General features: G+C 42.5%; 1 protein-coding gene across 2 annotated transcripts in view; it reads right to left on the bottom strand.

The window, feature by feature from the left end:
* Positions 1 to 25157, bottom strand: part of SIPA1L2 (signal induced proliferation associated 1 like 2) — a 329734-nt gene that overhangs the window by 55584 nt on the left and 248993 nt on the right. For both annotated transcript variants that reach the window (XM_077486232.1, XM_077486231.1), the window contains exons 14-15: positions 23275 to 23648; positions 348 to 551 (exon numbers count right to left, since the gene is read on the bottom strand). In XM_077486232.1, coding sequence (XP_077342358.1) covers positions 348 to 551; positions 23275 to 23648 — 578 coding nt within the window. The remainder of the gene's footprint in view (positions 1 to 347; positions 552 to 23274; positions 23649 to 25157) is intronic.

Here is a 25157-nt window from a genome sequence, read left to right on the forward strand (position 1 = left end):
ACAAGGTATTTGTTGAAAAACAGCATGGGGTCGTATGTTTTTTTACTCTCTGGTCCATTTGGACTCAAGAGCTTTTTAAATAAAATTTACTAGCAAACTTTTTTTGTGGTAAATACATCATAATCGTTCGTTTTTTTTTTTTATGAAGTTGGACTTAATTTACTGCATGCAATAATTTATGCAAATAAGTCACATGACTACGTTACATTAGAGAATTGACCCCATAAACATTCAAATAGAACACATATAACATACAGCCTCGCTCTTCTACATGATGAAACTGTTCTATAAAACTATGTAAGAAGTCAATAAAAAACGTAAGTACATATCAAATTAATGTTTCTTACCCCTGACACTCTGTATCACATTCTCCAGGAGGAGAAGTGTCCTCAGACTTTTTCCATCCAATTACGTATTTGCTATGAGACTCCTGCCTTTGGAAAGACTTCTTTTGCATACCACCATGGGGAACAATGTACACTTTTGAAGTATCCAATGTTCCACTGTTTTTAGGACATTGTGATGAAGGGCTTCCTGAATGGCGTGACCCACTGCAATGTCAAGAAAAACAAATAATGTTTTAAAATACTAATTATTGCACAATACTCAAATTGAATAGTAAAATGACTTGCATACAAATGTTTTTTGTCACAGCATAAACTAGAAGAACCTTTTGCATAGCTAATAGTAGGAAGTCACACTCAACTAGACTTAGGGCTGGGCCGATGCAGAGGCAGAAGAGGCTCCTGCCCTAGGCACTAGAATAGGGGCTGGACAGAGTTGCCTGTTCTTGCACTATCCATCCATAAACTTTGCAGTGTTTATACCTGTGTAATCAGTGAAGCTCTATTGTCAGTGTGACAGCTTGCCTTGCTCTGTATTTACAACACTGATAGGGCTTCCAAAATGCAGAGTGCAGTTAATCAGCTATCACAGTTGCAGCAAAGCTCTACTGAAGTAAGTTGCTCTCCCCAGTGTAATCTGCAGGGCTGGGTGCCAGTGTCAATCATGGGAGTTATATAAGCAGGATGTCTTTTATGAGGACCTTCAGACACAACAAAAAGGCACTCAAAGAGGGAATTGAAGAGGTATGGAGTAAAACTGGGCAAAGGGAACTCCATCAAAAAAGGCTATCATTAGGCTCAGACCCTCCTGCAGAAGCAAACTCAGGGGTAGCATTCTGGCCCAAGAGTCTCCATATGTGTGCTTCCTCCTAACTAAATTGCACCCAGGTATGTCAGAGGGTGTGCGGTCTGAAAAAAAAACATACTTTGGAAAGTTGATTATCCAGCTGTTACTTTTAAAAAACTGAATAGTTCTCTGGATGTTGGGAGATAAGGTTGTGGTCAAGAAGTCCTTCAATCAGAGGTCACCCAGGTAACTTGGAACATGAATGCCCTGGGTACTAAGAAGTGTCAGAAGTAGGGTGAGCACTTTCATGCTACAAATTGGAAGTGTTAGTCTCTCCCGACAAAACGCAAATTGTTGATGGGGATGTCTAGATCTCTACTGATGCCAGAATATCCCCTTGTCTGAGAGAAATAATGACAGATCTCATAGATTCCATCCTAAATTTTGGTACATATCTGTTTAGAGATTTGAAGCTCAGTATTGAGTGGATGCCCCCATTTGGGTTTTGGACTGTGAACAGATTTGAATGGGAACTGGTACCGCTGTTTAAGCCTGAATTTGGGGCCCACTAGTGAAATAGCTCATTTTCTTTTAAATTCCTTTTCCATAAGATAGATCTCAGCAAAAAGCTTAAGAGGAGGGATAAACATTCAGGGTGGAGGTGGTCCTAATAAACCACACCAAATTGTGCAGGTATGGGAAAAGTATTTTCTGACTCTTAGCGCTCCCAGGGGCTTGTTTTGGCTGTAGAGAGTCAGGTACTGTTAGGTAAAAGACAATTTGAGAGGTGTTCAGGAATGGGTGAGTGGCCCCAAATGATCACTTTCTGGGTTCGGGGCAATACACCTGCATCCTTCATGTGAAATTAGAATATGCGGCTGTGTTCATTGCCTGTAAACACACTTCAGGAGGTAACAAACCCACAGTGAGCAGAGCTCTCACTCTATAGCCTTTGAATGGAAAGTTAAAAAAGGGCCAATCAACATTTTTAGGGTCACAGGGAATTTTGTAAAGGTTACTCCCTGGGTTTTCATGGTGTAAACACTGTGGCATATATCAATGCATGCAGCAATTTAAGAGAGTGAAGAATACACCAAAAAAAAAAACAACAATCCTTAAAATTTGAATATGGTATTCAGTTACAGCCAAAACAATTTAGAAGTATGGATTAGTGGAGCTTTAGAGATAACCAATGACTGATCTGAAAACTCTTGAAATCAAGGATATTGACGTCAGCTTGAAATAAGATATGACAGTAAAACAAGCCTAGATAATAAATTTAGCAAAGGGTTCAATCTGAGAAAAAAACGATGGAAAACAAGTCACGTAAGAACTCGGTGGTACCAATATGCTTATGAGGTTGTATATGAATACTGATACATGCTTCCAGGACTTACTACATGATGAAAACCTAAGCAAGCAAGACTGCCTGGATCTAAAAAGCCTATAAGGACTTGAGTCGGCGATAGAGCTGCAAAATTAAACATACGAGACTGAGCAAAACTAATGGGAAAAGGGAGCAAATGAGACACATCAGACATTCACAATTTGTGTAGTGGTTTCATACATAATTTATTTCTTTATTATGTGCGGAACTGAAAAAAAAAAAAGGAAACCCCAACCAAAGTCTTGCTTTTTATTATTGTCACACAGTCAGGCTGCATACCATGTAAAGAATATGTCAGTTGTTATTATTATTATTGTTATTATTTTTATTATTGTGTGTTAAGTGCTACACAGCACAATGTTTAGTGGCTTGTACGTAATTCCTTTCTTCAAAGTATGGGGCTTAAAAAAAATATATCCTTCAACTAAATTCATGGTTTTTATTATTGTTATGCAGTCTGGCTACATAACAAGTAAAGAAAATGTTAGTTTTTATTATTATTAATATATAATATTATTGTTATTATAAATATGTGTCAGTGCTTTCAATCTATATAAAGTTGTTTGTACTTGCGGCATGTTGGAAATCATGACTGCTGCTCTCACACATAAGGTAGAGGGATGGTTCTCCAGTAGTCTGACATGTCCCCCTGCACAGTGCCTGAATATACAATGCTGTTCAGGAAGTGTGAATGTTACTAATTAGAAAAATGTGCAGAGGTGTGTCAGATCACTGAAGACCTGGGCTGCTTTGCATTGTGTGAAAGCAGTGGTCAGGATCTCCAGCATGCTGCCAACACAGGGTGGCTTTATATAGTTGTAAAGCACATAACTACATACACTGCCTTGAAAAAGGATTCATATCCCTTGAAGTATTCGACATTTTGTCATGTTACAACTGAAAATGCAAATGTTATTTATTTTGGGATTTTATGTGATAGACCAATACAAAGTAGCACATAATTGTGATGTGGAAGGAAAATGATAAATGTTTTTCCAATTTTTTGACAAATAAATACCGTATTTATTGGCGTATAACACGCACTCCCCCCCCCCCCCCGTTAAAATAGAGGGAAAATCGTGTGCGTGTTATATGCCGATATATGCTGCCACCGAGGGTAGGGAGGGGACGAGCGCTGCCAAAATAGAGCCAGATCTCCTTGTACTCCTATGTACTGGGCTCGGCTTGCAGTCGCACTCAGTCCCACCCCCTGGATGGCTCCTAGCATGGATGTCCCGGCGTTGGACCAGCGTTATGTCCATCATAGGATCCAGGCCAAGGGGCGGGACTGTGCGTGATGCTGAGCCGAGTACACAGGAGATCCGGCTCTATTTCGGCATTGCTCATCCCCACCTATCCCTCAATGGCAGCATATATAACGGCAAGGCTGCAGATGGACACTGAGCAATGCTGCAGGGGGGCACTGATTAGACTGCAGATTGGCACTGATTAGACTGCATATAGCAGCCTTTCTCAACCTTTTGAACACAGAGGAACCCTTGAAATAGTTCTCCGGTCTCAGGGAACCCCTGCTAAAAATTAGAAATCTACAACTCATGATACATTAGTGTGATGGTCAGTGGGAAGAATGGTCCTTACACTTGTGGTCATTGGGTAGAATTACCTTTCTTACAGATAGCTAAAAAGATCAATGTGTTGGTGGGAACTTATCTAAGAGGCAGAAATGGCCCAATGCTGAAGGAACCCCTAGCAACCTCTGGAGGAACCTTAGGGTTCCACCGAACCCTGGTTGAGAATCACTGGCATATAGGCACAGATCGGGCTGCAGATGGGCACAGATCAGGCTGCAGATGGGCACAGATCAGGCTTCACTGAAGCTGCAGATGGGCACTAATCAGGTTGCATTGATGCTCACCAACCTTTATTTTGCTTTAAAGTGGTTTATTTAATAAAAAAAAAAATTCTCCTGAAACTTCCCTCTTAAATTTGGGTGCGTGTTATATGGTATGTGAAAATGTGGCAATCATTTGCATTCAGCCTCCTTTACTCTGTTACCTCTAACTAAAATCTAGTGGAACCAATTGCCTTCAGATGTCACCTAAATAGTAAATAGAATCCACCTGTGTGTAATTTAATTTCAATATAAATACAACTGTTCTGTGAAGCCCTCAGATGTTTGTTAGTGCACCTTAGTGAACAAACAGCATCATGAAGGCCAAGGAATACACCAGACAAGTCAGATTATGTTGTGGAGAAGTTTAAAGCAGGGTTAGGGTATAAAAAAAAATCCCAGGCTTTGAACATCTGACGGAGCACTGTTCAATCCATCATCTGAAAATAGAAAGAGTATGGCACAACTGCAAACCTACCAAGACATGGCCGTCCACCTAAACTGACAGGCCGGGCATTGATAGCATTATTCAGAGAAACAGCCAAGAGGCCCATGGTATCCTGCAGAGATCCACAGCTCAGGTGGGAGACTGTCCACAGAACAACTATTAGCTGTGCACTCCACAAATGGGGCCTTTATGGAAGAGTGGCATGGAAGAAAACCATTATTGAAAGAAAGCCATAAGAAGTCCCGTTTGCAGTCAGATGAGACCAAAACTGGACTTTTTGGCCTAAAAGCAAAACGCTATGTGTGGAAGAAAACTAACACTGCACATCACCCTGAACACACCACCCCCACCGTGGTGGTGGCAGCATTATGTTGTTGGGATGCTTTTCTTCAGCAGGGACAGGGAAGCTGGTTAGAGTTGATGGGAAGATGTATGGAGCCAAATACAAGGCAATCTTAGAAGAAAACTTGTTAGAGTCTGCAAAAGACTTGAGATTGGGGTGGAGGTTCACCATCCAGCAAGACAACAACCCTAAACATGCAGCCAGAGCTACAATTGAATGGTTTAGATCGAAGCATATTCATCTGTTAGAATGGCAAAGTCCAGACCTAAATCCAATTGAGAATCTGAGGCAAGACTTGAAAATTGCTGTTCACAGATGCTCACCATCCAATCTGACAAAGATTGAGCTATTTTGCAGAAGAATGGGCAAAAATGTCAATCTCTAGGTCTGCAAAGCTGGTAGAGACTTACCCAAAAAGACTTGCAGCCGTAATTTCAGCAAAAGGTGGTTCTACAAAGTATTGATTCCTCACACCACACTTTTCACATATTTATTTGTAAAGAATTTTGAAAAAACATTTATCATTTTCCTTCTACTTGATAATTCTGTGCCACTTTGTGTTGGTCTATCAGATAAAATCCCAATAAAATACATTTATGTTTTTTTGTTGTAACGCAACAAAATGTGGACGATTTCAAGGGGTGTGAATACTTTTTCAAGGCACTGTATACTGACAAATTATTTGCTTGGTTTGCAACCTGACTGCACAACAGTAATAAACATCATGACTTAAAAAAATTGTATTTGGGTAAATAATACAAAATAAAATTGCATAATATTTTTTAAGCAACCAAGTGAAATTTTAGGCTCCTTTTCACATTTTACAAGCTGTTATAGAGAAAGTTCATCTAGTTGATGACCAGGTAAAGCTATACTCCTTTGAAATACTAAATCATATGCAAGGGATTTAAGATCAAAACATTTTTCTGTTATTTACAAGATGGGATGATTGAAGAGAACATTTGAGCATTCGTTATACTAAGAGGAGAATTTCTACTAATTTAGTAAATCAGCCCTATGGCCTCATTCACATAATTCTTACAACACAAACATGCAGTGGAGTTCCTTGTTTGGGTGCGTTTAAAAAAAGAGAACATGCCTAATTTATGGTTCCTTAAAAGGAAATGAGGCTTTGTTTAGCCAAATGGGGTGTATATAGATAAAAGAAAGAAGTTCTAGCTACAGCAATATGGCAGGGAGCTCCTATCCTTATCTCATTTTCTTATCTTTCTTATTTTCTATCTTATTACACTCTGGCACTAGGGTTGCCACCTGTCCAGGATTCACCTGGACAGTTTGGGTTTGGAATCATGCATCCGGGTTTCAGACTACCTGAAACCCGGACACATTATTCAGACCAGACTATGGCTTCTCAGCAGGGATCCCAGAGCATCCCTGATGTTAGAGTCTCCAGAGATCTGCTACACATCAGAGTCTGCAGAGTCCCCCCTTACAGTGAAAGGAAAATCTGTGAGTTCAGATGTAAAAGGGGAACTCTGTGGACCCTGATGTAAACTCTTGTGAGTCATTTAGAAAATGTATTTAATTTAAATTTAAAGAAATTAATTTAGAAATGTTATTTAATTGCAAAATATATGTATAGTTTATACTATTAAAAAAAAAATAGCTGTGTATCGCTAAAGTTTTCGGGGTTTGACTTGAAGAAAAGATGGCAACCCTATCTGGCACATGAAAAGTAATTTCTGTGCCATCTGCTCTGATATACTGTACAGCACTGTGAAAACCCTGCTGTGAGTGCAATGGTACTATTAGCCGACCACTTCCAGTCCCTGAATATTGATAGAAGTGAAGTAGTTGGCATGATAGAAGTCTGTGAGACAAATGACTTCAATGCAAATAACATGCAAATGAAAGCTGTATCTCAGAAAGGTGAGCATAAAGGTAGATGTAATTAACACCTTAAGCTTACTTCCTTCAGTTCTTCCTTAATAGAATTACCATGACAAGTGTGATGCCTCTCTACCACTGCTAAGTCCTAAACCTATTTTGATAGCTAAAGTAATACATGACAGCATGAGGCAAAAGTCAAAGGAAGAAGACACAGCAGGGCAAGTTTCATGGGGTTCAGTGGTGGTAGAAATTGTTGGCAAATGCACTGGCATTGAGGTGCCATACACAGCTTTGTACCAAGGACGGGGTGGTGACAGAAGTCCCCCAGTAAAGAGATGAATTGCATGCATGTAGGTTAATTGGGTGACTGTATAGTTCAGTGTTTCTCCAACCTTTTCCAGTGAAGGCACCCTTTAAAATTCTGCACAGTCTCGAGGCACCCCATTCTAAAATGTAAAAAAATGAATCTAATATTTTTACGTATTGCAACAAAATCCAACATTAGAGGTGATTCATTCTTTAGAAGCAAATACACTTTTGCACACTGGTACTGACTAGTATTCCAGCTTTTCCTCCTTATTCCTCATTTTCTCTGCCCCACACAGCTAACATGACCCCAGTGCTGACATAGAGGAGCATGGCGTTGGGTGGGACAAACAAGGAGGGTGTGCTGGTTGCCAATGTACACCTTTTCAACCAATGATGTCAGTACAATGCCCAAGGTTGTAACGCTGCACAATGAAAATCTGTGGCTTTGTGATCACAAATATAAGTAGGCAGTTCTCCACTGACCACCAATGAAAAGGGAAACTTCTCTACTGACAACCATGAAAAATGGCACTACAATTACCACCAAATAAAGGACTATGCTAACCATTAATGCAATGTGTAGAAAGCTGACCACTATGAAAACCAGTGTAAGCAGGCCTTATTCCCACTGATTACCAATGTAAGAAGGCATTACGTTGGCCACCAATGTAAGGAAGCACTATACTGATCACCAATGTAGAGGGGCAGAACTCTGGCCACCAATGCCAAGGGGCAAACCACTGACCGGCAATATAAGAGGGCACTACACTGACCACCAATGTACTTTGGCAAAGGACTGACCACCAATGTAAGGGGGCACAACACTGAGTTTGAATATAAGGGTGGTACTTCTCTACTAATCATCATTGTGAAATTATACTTTTTCCCTGACCACCATTTAAAATATCATTATTATACAGAGGGTGCTAAAAATGATCTGCTCCCTTCTACATGATACAAATTTAACAAACACTAACAGCCTGTTGGAATAGCAGGCTAGCACAAGAAACTATGATTCACACTTAATGAGAACGTATGAGCATTTGTCCCTTTGTATATCTGGTGGTATATCTTCTTACTTCCTGAGCTCAGGTTGAGAATCCTGCAGCATACCTCCTACAGGCAAATTACATCATGCACCCATGATACATGACCTCTCTTACTAGACATCTGATAAACGAAACCAGAGCAAATGTTTAACTGTGTAACTGTTTTGTGGAAACAAAAAGCTTCTTAGCTAATTTGCTGTGGTTCACCAAAATACAAGACAAAAAACAAATGGAAGACATAGAGAAGGAATTTAGCACCACTTGGGCTTTCTGGACACACTTTACCAGTACTCCAGTCTACCAAAAATGTAAATTCAAGTCTACCTGAGTATCATTACAGACTCAATCTCTTGCTACAGTGGTAGCTACTGGTCCTATTCCTAAGTGTGCTCTGTGGTATATCTGGGCTGAACCGAACACGTGATTCCCAGCTTCCTACCACCTTACCTTAAACCCATTCCCATCCACACACTCCCCCCACCTTTCTCCTCTCCGGCCTGAAAACCTCATACCACACCAACACCTCCCATGGATCCTTATACCCATAATTGTATACCTTTGTAATTAATCCACCTTCCTCCTTAACCGCAGCCCATGTTGAGTGAAATTATATGGAGATCCACTCCTATTTGATCTAGTTATCAACACAGTTTGCAGTCTTCTCTGTTTCCAAAGTCCTGTGAGGACAATCTGTTGACCCCCATGGACATAACCGCTTACCATTTCTGATTGTTTGCCCTACAGATGTGGCCAATGGAATTAAAAAAATGTGTCTTTATTGGTTTTTCAGTATATTACCATATTTCTTTTGCTAACATTCATTGTTGGAGTTTTTGCAACGCACAAAAAAACTTTGGAATTAAAAAAAACATCTGTTCTAGGTGCAAAATACACCATGCACCACTTGCTGACCATGTTTGGTAGGATGTTTCTTCAATGCCATATTTCTCCTCTTGAAGACACTATGCCTCAGGAATTAGAAATGTATTTTTCACTTGGCACTAATGCTTTCTGTTGAGTGAGCTGTTTATACTAAACTCCTTTTAACCTCTACTTGGTTTGTATATATCATTCTCTCTCTGCATAGCCTTGCTTCATCTAGCATTGCCTTGTTATTTTGTACACTGGTTTCTCATTTGCATTTAGCTTTGCTGCATGCATATTTATGAGAAAGATAATTTTTCTTTCTGTCTGTATATATTTTATTGAAATAGCCTCATACCTCTTTGTCTCTTGTTTTTCTTTTAGCATAAGCTAACAAATAATCAATATCTATTGGAGATGTGGGATTACTCTTTGCTCCTGCTTATAGTTTATATATTTTAATCATTTTGGAGGACATAAAGCAATGGATTAATATTAAAGGGGAAAAAACAAAACATTTTCTATGTATTTTCCTTCTGTAAGGATTAAGGGGTGTCAAAACAAAATGGTTGACAATATGTCTTACTAAATACTTGTCTTTCTCTATCCTTCTCTGTAAAATAAGGACTCGTCATCTTTAGTCACGTACGCATAAGGAGAGGCCGCATCAGCCCTAAAAAGCAGTCTACGCCCAGAAGATTGTCTTATCAGCTGATAACACCCGGAGAATTGTCTTTCCTTTGCAAAAATGTTGTTTTTTTTACATTTGCTGATGTTTGCCCTTTTCTGTCTATAAAAGAGAAGTACCGTATATACTCGAGTATAAGCCGAGATTTTCAGCCTCTTTTTTGAGGCTGAAAGTGCCCCCCTCGGCTTATACTCGAGTCATCGCTGTCTGCCCGCTCGATCAGCGTGTCGAGCAGACAGACAGCGGCCATTCTATCATTCAAAAGCCGCGCCTCCGGCTCCGCCTTCGCCTGTGATAGGCGGAACACTGAATTTCCCAGCAGCCTGTGTTCCGCCTATCACGGACATCGTATCATCCTCGTACTACGGACGAGGATGATACGATGTCCGTGATAGGCGGAACACAGGCTGCTGGGAAATTCAGTGTTCCGCCTATCACAGGCGAAGGCGGAGGCTTTTGAATTTTACAATGGCCGCCGAGGCGCCGACGAAGAGGGCACGGGACGGAGGCAAGGCAAGGCACGGCACGGGACGGGACGGAGGCAAGGCAAGGCACGACACGGGACGGAGGCAAGGCACGGCGGCACGGCGGCAAGGCACGGCACGGGACGGAGGCAAGGAGGCAAGGCACGGGACGGAGGCTCGGGACAAAGGCTCGGGACACAGGTAGGCTGGACACACACACACACACACACACACACACACACACACACACGGATGGATGGATGGATGGAGACACACACACACAGGGATGGATGGATGGAGACACACACACACAGGGATGGATGGATGGATGGATGGATGGAGACACACACACACAGGGATGGATGGATGGAGACACACACACACAGGGATGGATGGATGGATGGATGGAGACACACACACACAGGGATGGATGGATGGATGGACACACACACACACAGGGATGGATGGACGGACACACAGGGATGGACGGACACACAGGGATGGACGGACACACAGGGATGGACGGACACACACACAGGGATGGACAGGCATGTCTCACCCTCGGCTTATACACGAGTCAATAAGTTTGCCAGTTTTTTTGGGGGTAAATTGGGGGCCTCGGCTTATATTCGGGTCGGCCTATACTCGAGTATATACGGTAATAAAGAGCCCAGAGTCAGTCAGAGAAAGTCAGAGTTACGACGGACTTCTGAGCAGAAATACTGAATACCTCCGTGTCTCTTTGCTTAGATAAGAACTCTAACTAACAATTGGGAAACGGTAACATAACCTGACAAATAGGTGACTTGTTGAGGTCACACCTAACATTTCTGGCGCCGCGAACAAGGGACCTGCAGAAAGAAACTACAAGAGGCGAACGAACATAAGGACGGAACAAAGAGGCTGGGCACATCAAGAACCACAGACAAATCCTGCGCAGGTAAGAAAAGCTTTATTTTCTTATAAACTCTGTGCTTCTTAGATTTGTGCCCACCTGATCTGTCTGAATTGTTCTTCAGGTAAACACCAACCTCTGTAGTAAGCGGGTCTTGAACTTAATATTTTGGCTTATGTTACCGTTGTTTCTTGTCTGTCTACTTGTCATCTGTCTGTTGTGACTGAGATAAGCCCTGTTTGTATGGTGTGAATTGAAACATATATCATCCCAATGGGTAACGGAATGCGCCCTTAACTCGTAAGAGTACTTTGGGGGTCCGACACTTAAGTTTGATATACGCTTTTTGATTCATGAGCCTAAAAACGGGTTGAAAGTATAAGTCCTGACTGCCTCAATAAAGCAGGAATAAGAAACGATTGCTGAGAGATTCCATGGTAATGGGAAGGGAAATAAGGTCTCCACAAAGTCCCGGAGACCTAGTCATATGTGTTTGGCCACCAAAAGGGAATGCTTGTATATGTTGTAGCCGTCAGTCTGGTCATAATATTTGTCAGTTGGCTAGCATATAAAGTAATTCGATCTCATCCAGGAGAGGTTTTTTAGTATTTTGGCACCCTAGGAGGAGAAGGCAACGAGACACTTAGTAAGTGATCCAAACGCCACCTAGGCAGGACTGTCAAAATGGGCCAGACACATGGTATACCCCAGGAGGAATCTCAGAAATGTTATGCTGTTAAAGACATAATTACAATGTTGTATGGGAAGGATAAGGCACAGGGCACAAATAGGATTCTCAAGAAATTGGGGATGGATGGAGAAAATGGATTAAGTGTAGAAGGTTGGGAAGAAATAAAGAAAGACAGACAGGGAGAGATATTGCAGAACAGATGGGTATCACAAATACAATGTTTAATTAAGGTTTCCAACAGGGCTGAAGAGGAGGGATGGGAGTATTGTCAGGAAAAGGGTGGATGGGATATGAAGGTCCGACACAAAAGTCTTCCTTCTGCTCCCGGCGATAGGGTTAATACGGGAGATACTCCACCTCCTTATAACACCACCACACCAGGTAATGAAAGACCAAAACTTTATCCTTCCTTAAGAGGAAGAGGATGGGTATGCCGAGTATGCGGTACCCAGAACCCAGACTGGGCACAGGAATGTGTGCATTGCGGCGCTCAAAGACCAGAGCCCGTAGCTCCAGTCCATAGTCGGACTAGGGTAATACAAGTAAATAATCCAAATGCGGGTCAAGCAGGACAGCCACCTACAGTGACCCGACAAGTCGTTCTGAGGACATGGACACCTTGGTCGGCTGACACTCTTATGGCATTAATACAGAATGCTCCTGATCCCGTAGCAAAACCTGCCGCATTCTGTAGATTCGTGACACAATTACTAGACACACATGAAGCGACTTGGCAAGATGGGGAAGATTTGTGTAGACATAAAATGACACTAACGATGTTTAATCAATTTATGAATGAAATTGCTCCACATAGACCACAAGGGGATCCAGCGGCAGATCCGCCAGGAGTACATCCTCGTCATATAGACTCTAGACCCCTGTTTATTGCTCAGTTACGAGAATTTTGCCAAGGGAAACAGCAGGAAAGGGGTTCGACAGCGCCCATAAAACAGGCCCCAGGTCAGACTGTTACAGAATTTTACCTCAACATGGAAAGCATGATGGCTGACGAAGGTCTAGATTTAGCCTTACCCGTCACCATTAGGGCTTTCAATCGACAGTTTATGGAAGGACTAGTACCCCAAATAGGTGACAAACTGAAGGCATGTACTCCCGAATGGAGAGCCATACGGGACAGAGGAACATTGTTGCAGAAAGCACAAGGCATAGAGGCTGATTTAGCAGAAACTAAACCCAGAAGGACACCGGGAGTTAACACTGTTGCCCGGGTCAATGAAGGAGGGAATTCCTCCCGTAAACCTCTTACCTGTTATTACTGCAACAAGGTGGGACATATAAAAAGAGACTGTAGGAAAAGGATAAAAGACGAACAGGAAGGAAACACGGACAGAGACACGAGGGACTACAGACAGAGGCGTACCAATGATAGGGACGATCCGACCGCATGACTTGCCCCAGTCCTAGCTGAATCAGAGAACAAAATGCTCCACATGTTGATGAAGGTGGAAGGTAAACATATTCCTTGTTTGGTTGACACAGGAGCGTCACGCAGTCTGTTGTCTGATTCAGTAGTCCCTCCACACATGACGTCCCGTGACACCATACCCATAAGTGGTTATGACGGACTCCTGACTGATGCCCCACTGACTAAACCTTAAAAGGTAAAAATAGGGAGAATGGCTACCACCTGACACTTGTGTATTGTTGCAATATGTAGATGACCTATTGTTATGTTGTCCGGATAAAGATACTTGTTTAAAAGCCACTCTATCATTGTTACAATTCCTGGCTGAAAAAGGGTGCAAGGTGAATAGAACTAAGTTACAGGTATGTCAGAAAAAGGTTGTCTTTTTGGGCCACTGTATATCCCAGGGTACTCGACACCTCACTGAAGACCGAGTCCAGGCCATAAGACAAATGAATGTCCCACGCAATTTTAAGCAACTTTGTATGTTTCTGGGAATGGTGTCATATTGTAGACAATGGATACCACATGCCAGTTCTCTGATGCAGCCATTATATGATTGCTTGAAAATAGTACCCTATGTACTCACAGAAGCAGGTCATGAATCTTTTAGCACCTTAAAAAGGTTACTAATTTCGGCACCTGCGATCGGGATCCCTGATTATACCAAAACATTTCATTTGTACATTGCTGAAATCACGGGACACGCAACAGAGGTGTTGACACAACAACACATCAAACAAAGGCCGGTAGCATACTTCTCGGCGGCTCTCGATCCTGTCTCTAGAGGATCACCGTCCTGTGTACGAGCAGTTGCAGCAGTGTCAATTATCATTGACAAATCCTCAGAAATTGTCTTAGACAATCCTGTAGTGGTACATACCACACATGACATACACGCCATCTTGTCACAGGTCCAGCCAAAACACATATCAATGGCAAGGCAGCTGCGTCTACAATGCACCTTGCTCCTACCCCCCAATGTTACCTTTCAGCGATGCACTTCTTTTAACTTAGCACAGCTTTTACCATTACAGACAGATTTGACAGGGGGGAGTAATGATGATAATGGTGTAGACACAGCACAAGATACTCAGGATTCTGACACACTTTCGTTTCAGGACATAACATCTGATGAACACGATTGTTTCCAACTTATGGAACAAGAAACCACGGGGTTCCCACATGTCACAGACATACCCATTACAAATGCAGAACACACACTGTACATAGATGGTAGTAGATTTGCCGATGACAAAGGTAAATATCACACAGGTTATGCTGTGGTAACGGACACACAGGTAATTGAGGCAAAGTCACTACCAGCACACATGTCGGCACAAGAAGCGGAACTAACCGCTCTAGAGAAAGCCCTAGAACACTTAGAGGGACAAGAAGGGAACATTTACACTGATTCCGCATACGCCTACGGTGTGGCACATGATTATGGCCACATATGGAAAGCTAGAGGTTACCTTACAGCAGCAGGCACACCTGTTAAACATGGTGAAGGAATCAAAAGAGTCCTGAACAATCTTCAAAAGGTTATAAGAGTAGCCATCATGAAGATAGCGGCACACACGAGCGCAAAAACAACTGAGGGAAAAGGAAACGCATTTGCAGATTTAACTGCAAAGAAGGCAGCTCTAGGGGAAGTAAGCCCTGAGACCTTAGCCACGGTACAGGTGAGTATGCCCGAAACCACATGGCAGCAGCTAATCGAACTACAGGAACAAGCAGGGGCTATTGAGAAGGACCGTTGGGTTAAGGAGGGAGCTGCACCAGGCCTTGACAATGTATGGAGAGAAGGAGACAAAATATGTCTACCCGCTTCTCTATACCCCGCAATGGCAGCGGCTGTTCACTTACCCACTCATGTCAGCTCCAATTCTATGTATAGGATTGTAAGCCAAGGATGGCTAGCCCCTGGATTCAGTAGTACTGCAAGGAACTACTGTGCTGCATGCCAAATCTGTCTGATTAATAACCCAGGACAGAGAGTGAAAACCCCACGTAAACATCAGGTCCGGGCCCAATATCCCTTTTAGAGACTGCAGATTGACTACATACAAATGCCTAAGAGCGGCCCCTTTGAATTTGTTCTCGTGTGCATCTGCCTATTTTTCAGGCTGGCCGAAAGTTATCTTGTGAAATCAGCTACGGCAAAAGCCACCGCCAAGAAACTGATTACTGAGCTGATACCTAGGTTTGGTCTCCCAGAAACAATAGAATCAGATAGGGGGACACATTTCACGGGAGAAATAATGCAAAATGTGATGGCAATGTTAGGGGTTCAACAAAGTTTTCATACTCCTTACCACCCACAGAGTTCAGGATCAGTAGAAAGAGTAAATGGTACAATCAAGCTGAAAATACAAAAAGCTATGCAGGAGTTGAACAAACCATGGCCTGAGTGCCTACCCTTAGCTTTGTTCTCTATTAGGTACACCCCAACAGGAAAAACAGGGTTATCCCCATATGAAATACTGTTTGGAAGTGCACCTAGATTAGGTTTATATTTTCCTCAAAGTATGCAATTACAATGTGATAGGTTAACTACGTATGTAATACAGTTGCAACAGCGTCTGACTAAAATCCACAAGAGTGTGTATTCTTCTCTTCCAGACCCTAATTCTGTCACAGGTACTCACGATCTACAACCAGGAGACTATGTGTATGTAAAGAAACATACCAGAAAGACACTGGAACCAAGGTTTGAAGGTCCTTTCCAGGTGCTATTGATTACAGCAACCTCAGTGAAATTGGAAGGGAAACCTACCTGGATCCACGCTTCTCATTGTAAAAAGGAGCCAGTTGGCAAATGACAACATGTATCTTTTTATTGTTTCAGTAATCCTGGCTAATAGTTTGGTTACCTCACAGAATAAAATACACAAGGATGAAGGATTTTCTAAAAAAATGTTATTACTGAAGTTTAAATATGCTTATGCCCAGAAGTCAGGATATGAGAAATGTTGGATTTGTAGCAAATTACACCCCAGCACAGCAAGTATACCACTGATGGCAGTTCCTATAAACTATACTGATCTTGCTAACAGTAGCATTAACATAATTAGAACAAATACCAGCGAGACAGTAATGTTTAAGTCAAATGGCCTCGCCTTTTTCCCTGATTGGTGTTTCAGCTTAGGGAACACAACGGGAGGAAATGGAGAATGCCAAGACAGCAAGTTTAATTTGTCCATTGTCGTATTAAATGGAAGCTTCTATCCCAGTAATTCCAGCACACACCAGACATTATCTGACTTCCTCACTAACATTGTGGATAATAATGTTAGGTGGTTAGTATCCAACTTATCCCTCTATGGATACACCTCTCGTTATAGAAATGATATCAGTTCAAGATCAGTAGCACTGGGAAATAATATATACATCTGTTGTGAGGATAAATGTTATACTTGGATACCTAGAAGAGCTCAGGGATGGTGCTACCTCGCAAGTTTAGTACCAGTAATGGGAGTAGTAGGTGATGAACGAGGTGATCACCTATTAGAAGCTAGCATGCACCCTAGATATCCCCTCAGGTATCGTAGTAAAAGAGAAATATTCCTGAAGAAGGACATGGCATGGGCTTGGTTCCCGTCCTGGACAGGATGGGGTATAGACTTAATGAAACGACTAAATAACTATACAGGAATTATTAATGATGTTTTGGAGAAAAACTCTGATGACATTACTAAGTTAAATCTGGAGACCAGAGCCATCAGACAACAATTAGAATTACATGAATTAGCAATTAAAAGTATGAGTGCAGCACTGACAGGACTCTGTGAAACTACTGAGGACTATGAGTGCTGTACTTGGATACATAACACCAGCATTGAGGTACCTGACTATTATGACATCATTGCACAACACCGTACGGAAGTAAAGAATTTACAAGAGAAGGCCCGAAATATTGGTCGCGACTGGGATCCGTTTGGTGGAACTTTTAGTTTCTCAGGGTTATTCTCTTGGGTTAAGAAGGCAGCAATGACGATTATAGTGGTGCTCTTATTCGTATTTTTCTTTTATGCATGCTTTAAACTGCTCATGTGCTTTTGCAAGAAAGCCAAGGTAAATGATGCGGAAAAGATGGAACTTTTGTGAAGATAGGTAGATTTAGATCCTTGACATCACCCATCTGTCAGAAAAGCCACTCTTCCTGAATTTTAGATGTTGGTACTGTCCAGGGGGATGGGTGTATACCCCTCTGACAACTCGCGGTCAGGGAGAGTACTCTGGATATAGGCCGACTAGAACTTGTTCAGGTGGACCCAGGGCAAGAGGGAGGGGTGATGTCAAAGGGGGAAATGTAAGGATTAAGGGGTGTCAAAACAAAATGGTTGACAATATGTCTTACTAAATACTTGTCTTTCTCTATCCTTCTCTGTAAAATAAGGACTCGTCATCTTTAGTCACGTACGCATAAGGAGAGGCCGCATCAGCCCTAAAAAGCAGTCTACGCCCAGAAGATTGTCTTATCAGCTGATAACACCCGGAGAATTGTCTTTTCTTTGCAAAAATGTTGTTTTTTTTACATTTGCTGATGTTTGCCCTTTTCTGTCTATAAAAGAGAAGTAATAAAGAGCCCAGAGTCAGTCAGAGAAAGTCAGAGTTACGACGGACTTCTGAGCAGAAATACTGAATACCTCCGTGTCTCTTTGCTTAGATAAGAACTCTAACTAACAATTGGGAAACGGTAACATAACCTGACAAATAGGTGACTTGTTGAGGTCACACCTAACACTTCTCAGAAGGCCAACCTAAGGGGAAAAAAACAATCTTGCAGTGGAGCCCCTGTGCAGTGCAAGGGTAATTGCTTGTTTACTCTATGGGAGAGATACTTACCTTATTCCTTAGGTTCACCTGTTTTAAAATACAGTGGCAACTTGGAAATTAGCTTATGTGTCATTATTGGGCTACTATTCACAATAGGAAGAAATAGCTGGCAAATGACTATAAAAAAAGAAAAATGTTAGTTTTTTGTGTAGTGCCCTCCTAGGTAGGTGCTAGAGTGAGTGTATTTTGTTTTTGGATTTTCTGCTTGAAAGGGAGACAGCTAGGTAAATGTATATGCTGTCTGCTTAACAGAGAGCTGTGATTGTTTAGCAGAGTCTGCTCAATGTGCTCTGGTGCTGCTCATGCTGTCTTGATGTTTCACACTGGTCTAGTAGCTATGGGAAGTACTGAACAGTGGGAAGAAACCTTGCAAATGAGAGCATGGATGTACAGTCCTGGCCAATTAGAAGGGCATGTGCCTCCAATGCATCTTGGGTGACTGTATTTATATTTGATAAGAACGTGAGTTCTGGGTCTTCATCTACAGCAGCCTTTCTCAACCTTTCCAACACAGAGGAACCCTTGAAATACTAAAAATGAGAAACCTACAATTTATGATACAATAGTTTGATGGTCAGTGGGAAGAATGGTCCTTACACTTGTGGTCATTGGGAAGAATTACCTCCTTACATATAGCTAAAAAGATCAATGGTGTCAGCGGAAACTCATCTGAGAGGCAGAAATTGTCCAATGCTGAAGGAACCCCTAGCAACCTTTGGAGGAACCCTAGTGTTCCACGGAACCCTAGTTGAGAATCACTGATCTACAGAGAGAGGTCCAGTGGGGAGGGGGCTGCTGCCTCTCCCCAGCACAGGCTGCCATGCGGCCCCAGGTGGGCGACCTAAGGGCCTGAAACACTGAAGCTTAAATTCATTGCTCTCTTGCAAGCTGACTAAGAGAGGATGTCCATGGATCCTATCTGGTATCACAGAGGAAGGTGACTTGGGGCCAGGACCTTGTGAGTACAGACCCCCTAAAGGGATCCTAGAGAGTGTTGTTGCTAAAATCCCTCTCTCGGTGCTAAAAGTCAGCATACTGGGTGTAAGCTAAAGGAGACACTGGCTAGTGTCTTGAAGATGCAAAGTCCATTAAATTCCGTCTGCTACAAAGGAACCTGCTCTATTCTGTACAGCCTGCTGCATAGTTCTACTGACAGTCTGATATACAGTTCTATTAAGAAGTTGTCCTTGCTTGTGAATAGTTAATATGGAGTATCTTTCTAAATCCCTTCTCCTATCCAAGTTCTCCAAATAAAACATAAAACACATCCCCTAGACTGGTCATTGGAGATAACGAGCGGAAGAGTGTGTGCACCTGGCTGTGTGAAAATAAAAAAACATTGTAGATGAGTGCTTGTAAATCGCAGTTCAACCAGATGTCTGCAATTGCTCCTATATCTCCATTTGTAATCATCCATAAGCATCAGGATTACAAAAAAAAGAAAAGATAAATGCCATAATCCATGCACATTACCAAACACTTGCATGGTTTCTATTAGAGGAAAAGGAACATGACAAATTCTATCATATATTCAACTATATATAAAGCATTGGTGTTTACATGTACGTTAACTAGCACTGGATTAGGGATTCTGTAAAAGTTCTACCCTAACACATTAGAAAGATGTAAAAATCTTGATCATTACAAGTTTAAAGTATATCTAAATCTAAGAACAAAAAATTAATGTATTTAAAGCCGCGTACACACGTAGCGATATGTCCGACGTACTTAGTCTGGCGGACTTCCCGCCAGACTGTCCGTCGGACTTTCCGAACGGGCTACTTGCCCACACACGGCACTTTTTCAGCGGACTAATACGGCGTACTAAGTCCGCCGTACTATCCGCCCTACTTTTGAAATGAACGGACTCGCCCACACATGCGGAGGAAAGTCCGCTCATTTCGAGCGCGTCTCCAGGTAGGCGGAGCCCGCGAAGGAGACGTCGCTGGCCCCGCCGCCTGGTATGGACTTAAAGGGGAACCCCAACGCCGAAAAAAATTGGCGTGGGGGTCCCCCCAAGTCCACAACAGACCCTTGTCCGAGCACGCTACCCGGCCAGCCAGGAAAGGGGGGCGAGCGAGTGCCCCCCCTCCTGAGCCGTACCAGGCCGTGTGCCCTCAACATGGGGGGTGCCTTGGGGAAGGGGGGGCCGCGCGGCCCCCCCACCCCAAAGCACCTTGTCCCCATGTTGATGAGGACAAGGGCCTCTTCCCGACAACCCTGGCCGTTGGTTGTCGGGGTCTGCGGGCGGGGGGGCTTATCGGAATCCGGGAGCCCCCTTTAATAAGGGGGCTCCCGGATACCGGCCCCCCACCCTATGTGAATGAGTATAGGGTACAATGTACCCCTACCCATTCACCTGTAAAATAAAAGTACAAAAAAAACACAACACACGAGATAAAATACTTTATTGCACAGCTCCGGGGGTCTTCCGTCTTCGGGGGTCTTCTCGCCGGACTCCTCCGCTATCTTCTTGTAGCTCTTTTACTAGCGGAGGAGCCCGGCATTCTTCCTCGCCGCCGGCCTCTTCTTCCGACTTCAGGGGTCTTGTCCCCCTCTTCGGTTCTTCTGCTGGGCCACCGCGCCTTCTTATAGCTCTTTTACAGGCGGTGGCCCGGTCTTCTGCCGCCGCCTTCCGTTCTTCTTCTTCTTCTCCAGGAGATGTTGACTCGACGATCTCTCCGGCCGCAATGCCAGGGACGCGCTGCGCTGCCACTTATATATAAGCCCCCCGCCCGCAGACCCCGACAACCAACGGCCAGGGTTGTCGGGAAGAGGCCCTTGTCCTCATCAACATGGGGACAAGGTGCTTTGGGGTGGGGGGGGCCGCGTGGCCCCCCCTTCCCCAAGGCACCCCCCATGTTGAGGGCACGCGGCCTGGTATGGCTCAGGAGGGGGGGCGCTCGCTCGCCCCCCTTTCCTGGCCGGCCGGGTAGCGTGCTCGGACAAGGGTCTGTTGTGGACTTGGGGGGGACCTCCACGCCGATTTTTTTCCGTGTTGGGGTTCCCCTTTAAGTTCATACCAGGCGGCGGGGCCAGCGATGATTTTCTCCGGGTGGGAAAAGTCTGCTCATTTCATAAGTACGGCAGACTGGCATACACAAGGCCGGATTGTCCGCCGAAATGCGAGTCCGGTGGGAAGATTGGAGTGCAACGCGGCATTCTAAGTCCGCCGTACTTTCGGGTCAAAAAAGTATGCCGGAGGCTACACACGGGGGAAATGTTTGGCGGACTTGAGTTTGCCGGACTTTTCCACCGGATTGTTTGATCGTGTGTACGCGGCATTAGTTTACAAGTCCTCTGATGTAGTGGCTGCATTAGTTTTACTTTTTTCAGACTAAGTACATTTTCCATGAGCATTGAGCTTACCAGAAATCCATTGTTCTTGAAACATCCTGTGCACTGAGGAGAAAGCTAAAACATTGCTATTATCAGCTGAACTACAAAACAACTTTACTCTACCTAATGGGGATAAGTAGAGGGGAAGCCTAGGCTGCTTCTCCAAGGATACTCTCATAGGTGTGCGCAGCCTATTGCATTAAGGTGTGCACCCCAAAGTTCAAACACACATGCACAGTAGAGCAGTGGATGGTGTCGGTTTTTTGTTTTTATTATTTTACTTTGTGAAACATCTTTAAAATTGAAAAAAAAAAATATATATATATATATATATATGTATATATATATATATATATATATATATATATATATATATATTTCAATTTTAAAGATGTTTCACAAAGTAAAATAATTACTCTGCACACCCTAATCACTAGGGTGATTAGGGTGTGCCCAGGCACACCTGGCATACACTGTGCGCACGCCTATGGATACTGTACAGTGTGTCACCATTGGACATGAAGTATGATAGTGACAAAAGCAGCAGGTAAAGATAACTAAGAAAAAGGCCTGGAAAAAAGAACTAATGTAGCCACCATGTTTAAATTCATAATGTTGTTAATCCAGCGACTTTACTGATCCTTTATGAGCAAGCAGGAAGTATGGGACATGATTATAACAAAAAAGACAAGACCTCAGTTACATAAACAACAATAAGAACAACTAGCTTAGTACAGCAGGAAGGGCTCGGAGCATCTGAAAGGTGTTATTGCTGACTTTCTTCCCTGACTCAATGAGGTTTATATACTAAAGGCATATAGAAATTGCCCTTTGCAAGTGCAGTTGCACTCATTTTCCCCTAGACCTTAGTGAATGTGGTGTAGGAACATTTTGTAAAGAATACCCAAGTACAAGGAAGAAAAAACATTTTGACTTGCTTATGAATGGATGGTGGAAATCAGAAGAGATTCACCATGTTCACTGAGCTCTGGGAAAAATTTGTGCAACGTCTATATGCCTTTAGTAAGTCAACCACAATGTCTAGGTGACAGGTGTCAGGCATAAAAACAGATAGTAAAGGGAAATCTATCCAATGTGGATAATCCATGACAGAGGTTCTAGCCCCTCTGCATTGATGGGCACTGGTGAGGCTGTGCTGATGAGCACTGCTGAGGCTGCATTTATGGGCACTGGTGAGGCTGCTTTGATGGGCACTAATGAGGCTGCACTGATGGGCACTGATAAAGTTGTTGTTAATATTTATTTTTGTAACTTTATTCTGTATAAAACATTTAAATGTAACTTCATGAGATAGTTTATGAGGGCGTGTTTAGTGGCAGAATTAGGGGCAGGGCAGGGTAGGGGTTGGGTGGGGCAATTGGTGGCAAGTAACCCTTAAGGCCTGGCTAGTAGTTCAGGACTTGAAATAAATTTTGAGCCCTGAATTAGGCCATAATTGAGAGGAGAGGCAGTGCTAATAAACCCTCGAGGATAGATGGATACAAAACCAAAATATCAAATGGGGGATCACAGAAAAGGTAAACTGCTGGCAGAGTAGAGTTTTGGTTATTTCACACCTCTGGTACAAATACAGTGGGAATAAATCTGAATACAAATTATTTAAAAAATGCTTAAACTATAACAAATTGTATAGTCACAGATCCATTGCAAAGAAAATACAAAAAACAGAATTACCTGGAATGTGAGGACAACTCACTAAAATCTCCAATGCTTCCATCAGCTGTGTGGTAACTGTGGACATAGTAAAGGTTTTCATGGTCATTATCTGGCATTGCATCGTCTGAAGAGTTATTCCATGGAACCATCTGTTCTGCTATATGGTGTGATCTGCTACTTGTATGAAGTACTGAAGCCATAGCTTGTGAGGGCATGCTGCATGGTGCTGTATCAATCCCACTGTCTGTTGAGGCTCCTTTGATATAGGTTAAGCCAAGTAATTCAGGGTCCATGAGGTCTCCAGAACAGTATGACTTCTCATCACTATTGCTAGATGCACTGCTGGAAAGTGTATTACTGCTTGAATGGGTCAAACAACTACGATCTGTAATCTGAAACATTTACATAAAAAAATACAATATATGTAGGTATCAGAAACATATTTACAGTACAGTAAATTACATCTTTACAATTCACGACAAAATACATTTTCTAATTACATTTTGCTTGTAAAACTTAAGATAAATTATTGAAACCCTCTGTTTTCATGCATTGAAGGTTTTCCCAAGAAGGGCCCTTTTTATCAAGTTGGTACAGTATGGTTGATTTTCTAAAACTAGAGATTGCAAAATTTGGTGTAGCTGTGCATGGTAGCCAATCAGCTTCTAATTTCAGCTTATTCAATTAAGCTTTGACAACAAAAAAACTTGAAGCTGATTGGCTTCTATGCACAGCTGCACCACTTTTAGTCAATTAAGCCCAGCGTCTCTCATCGTCATTATTTTATGTAAAGTAAATGTTCTCCAAGTACCCTACTTGCCAGTTTATCCAAAGTATCCATAAAAGTAAGCATGGCTACCACAACAGTGTCAATAGTTAAATCATATATATTTTAGACTGTTTTGTATAACTGTTATCAAAAACGAAATTCTATCGGGACAGCAATAAAGTTGCATACAGAAATGACAAGCAGGTACTTCTGTCAGATCCCCTTCTGCAATGTATGTGAATATAGCCTTAACGTAATTACATTTAAAAAATGTTTTTGTTTTTTGCTGCTACACATTGGGGTAATTTCACTTCACTGCCTATACCATAGGAACAACAGGAAGTGAATGCCTGGATTCTTTGTGAGATTTGAATGTTTGCACTTATTGGGACTACAATATTTATCTTTCAGTGCTTAGTGCACATATGTTTTTCACATAATTTTATTTAAGGAAAACGTGATAATTACTGCGCTAAAATTGCAGTGAAATAATACATACAGCAGCTACATACGAATGTGACAAAAACTCATAAAAACTAAAAACAACAAATATAGCGCTAAATAATCAAACTACATTTAAATAGTGAAAATAGAAGAAAAGTCCACTAAAGTTCATCAGGATGAATAATGGATTCTTGAGACTAGGAGGTCAATCCTATATGTGGAAGATCAGCAGACAGCTGTACTTAGAAGAGTGGTAAGATCCAGATAAACAGGTATGATGAAATACTCTTACCGAAAGGGGTGGACCTGTGTGTCAGCGACACCAGATCATGCGAGCATAAAGCGATAATCACTTGGAGCGGCCGGCTCTATGAGGTCCTTCACCATCCACAAGCATCCAAGGAAATCAGCAGACTGAAGCGTTAACAGCCAGGGCATCCAAAAGCGTGTTTCTCGAATCGATCAGTATACATAAGGAGCGAATATCATGTAAAAACATAAAAGAAAAGAGGCTCCCAATGGTGTAGATCTGAGGATACTGATTGGGAAAAAGTTTCTTTTTTTATTGATGCCCCAGTTGAAGTCCAATTTCGGATGAAACGCGTAGGGATGCTTCTCACGCTTCCCATATTGCTTTTTAACCATGTGATCACATTTTTTATTTTACGTTTTGATATTTACTTTGTAT

Source organism: Lithobates pipiens, unplaced genomic scaffold, assembly GCF_037356315.1.
Source record: "Lithobates pipiens isolate NorthernLeopardFrog02 unplaced genomic scaffold, aLitPip1_a1.2 Scaffold_18, whole genome shotgun sequence".
NCBI lineage: Eukaryota > Metazoa > Chordata > Amphibia > Anura > Ranidae > Lithobates > Lithobates pipiens.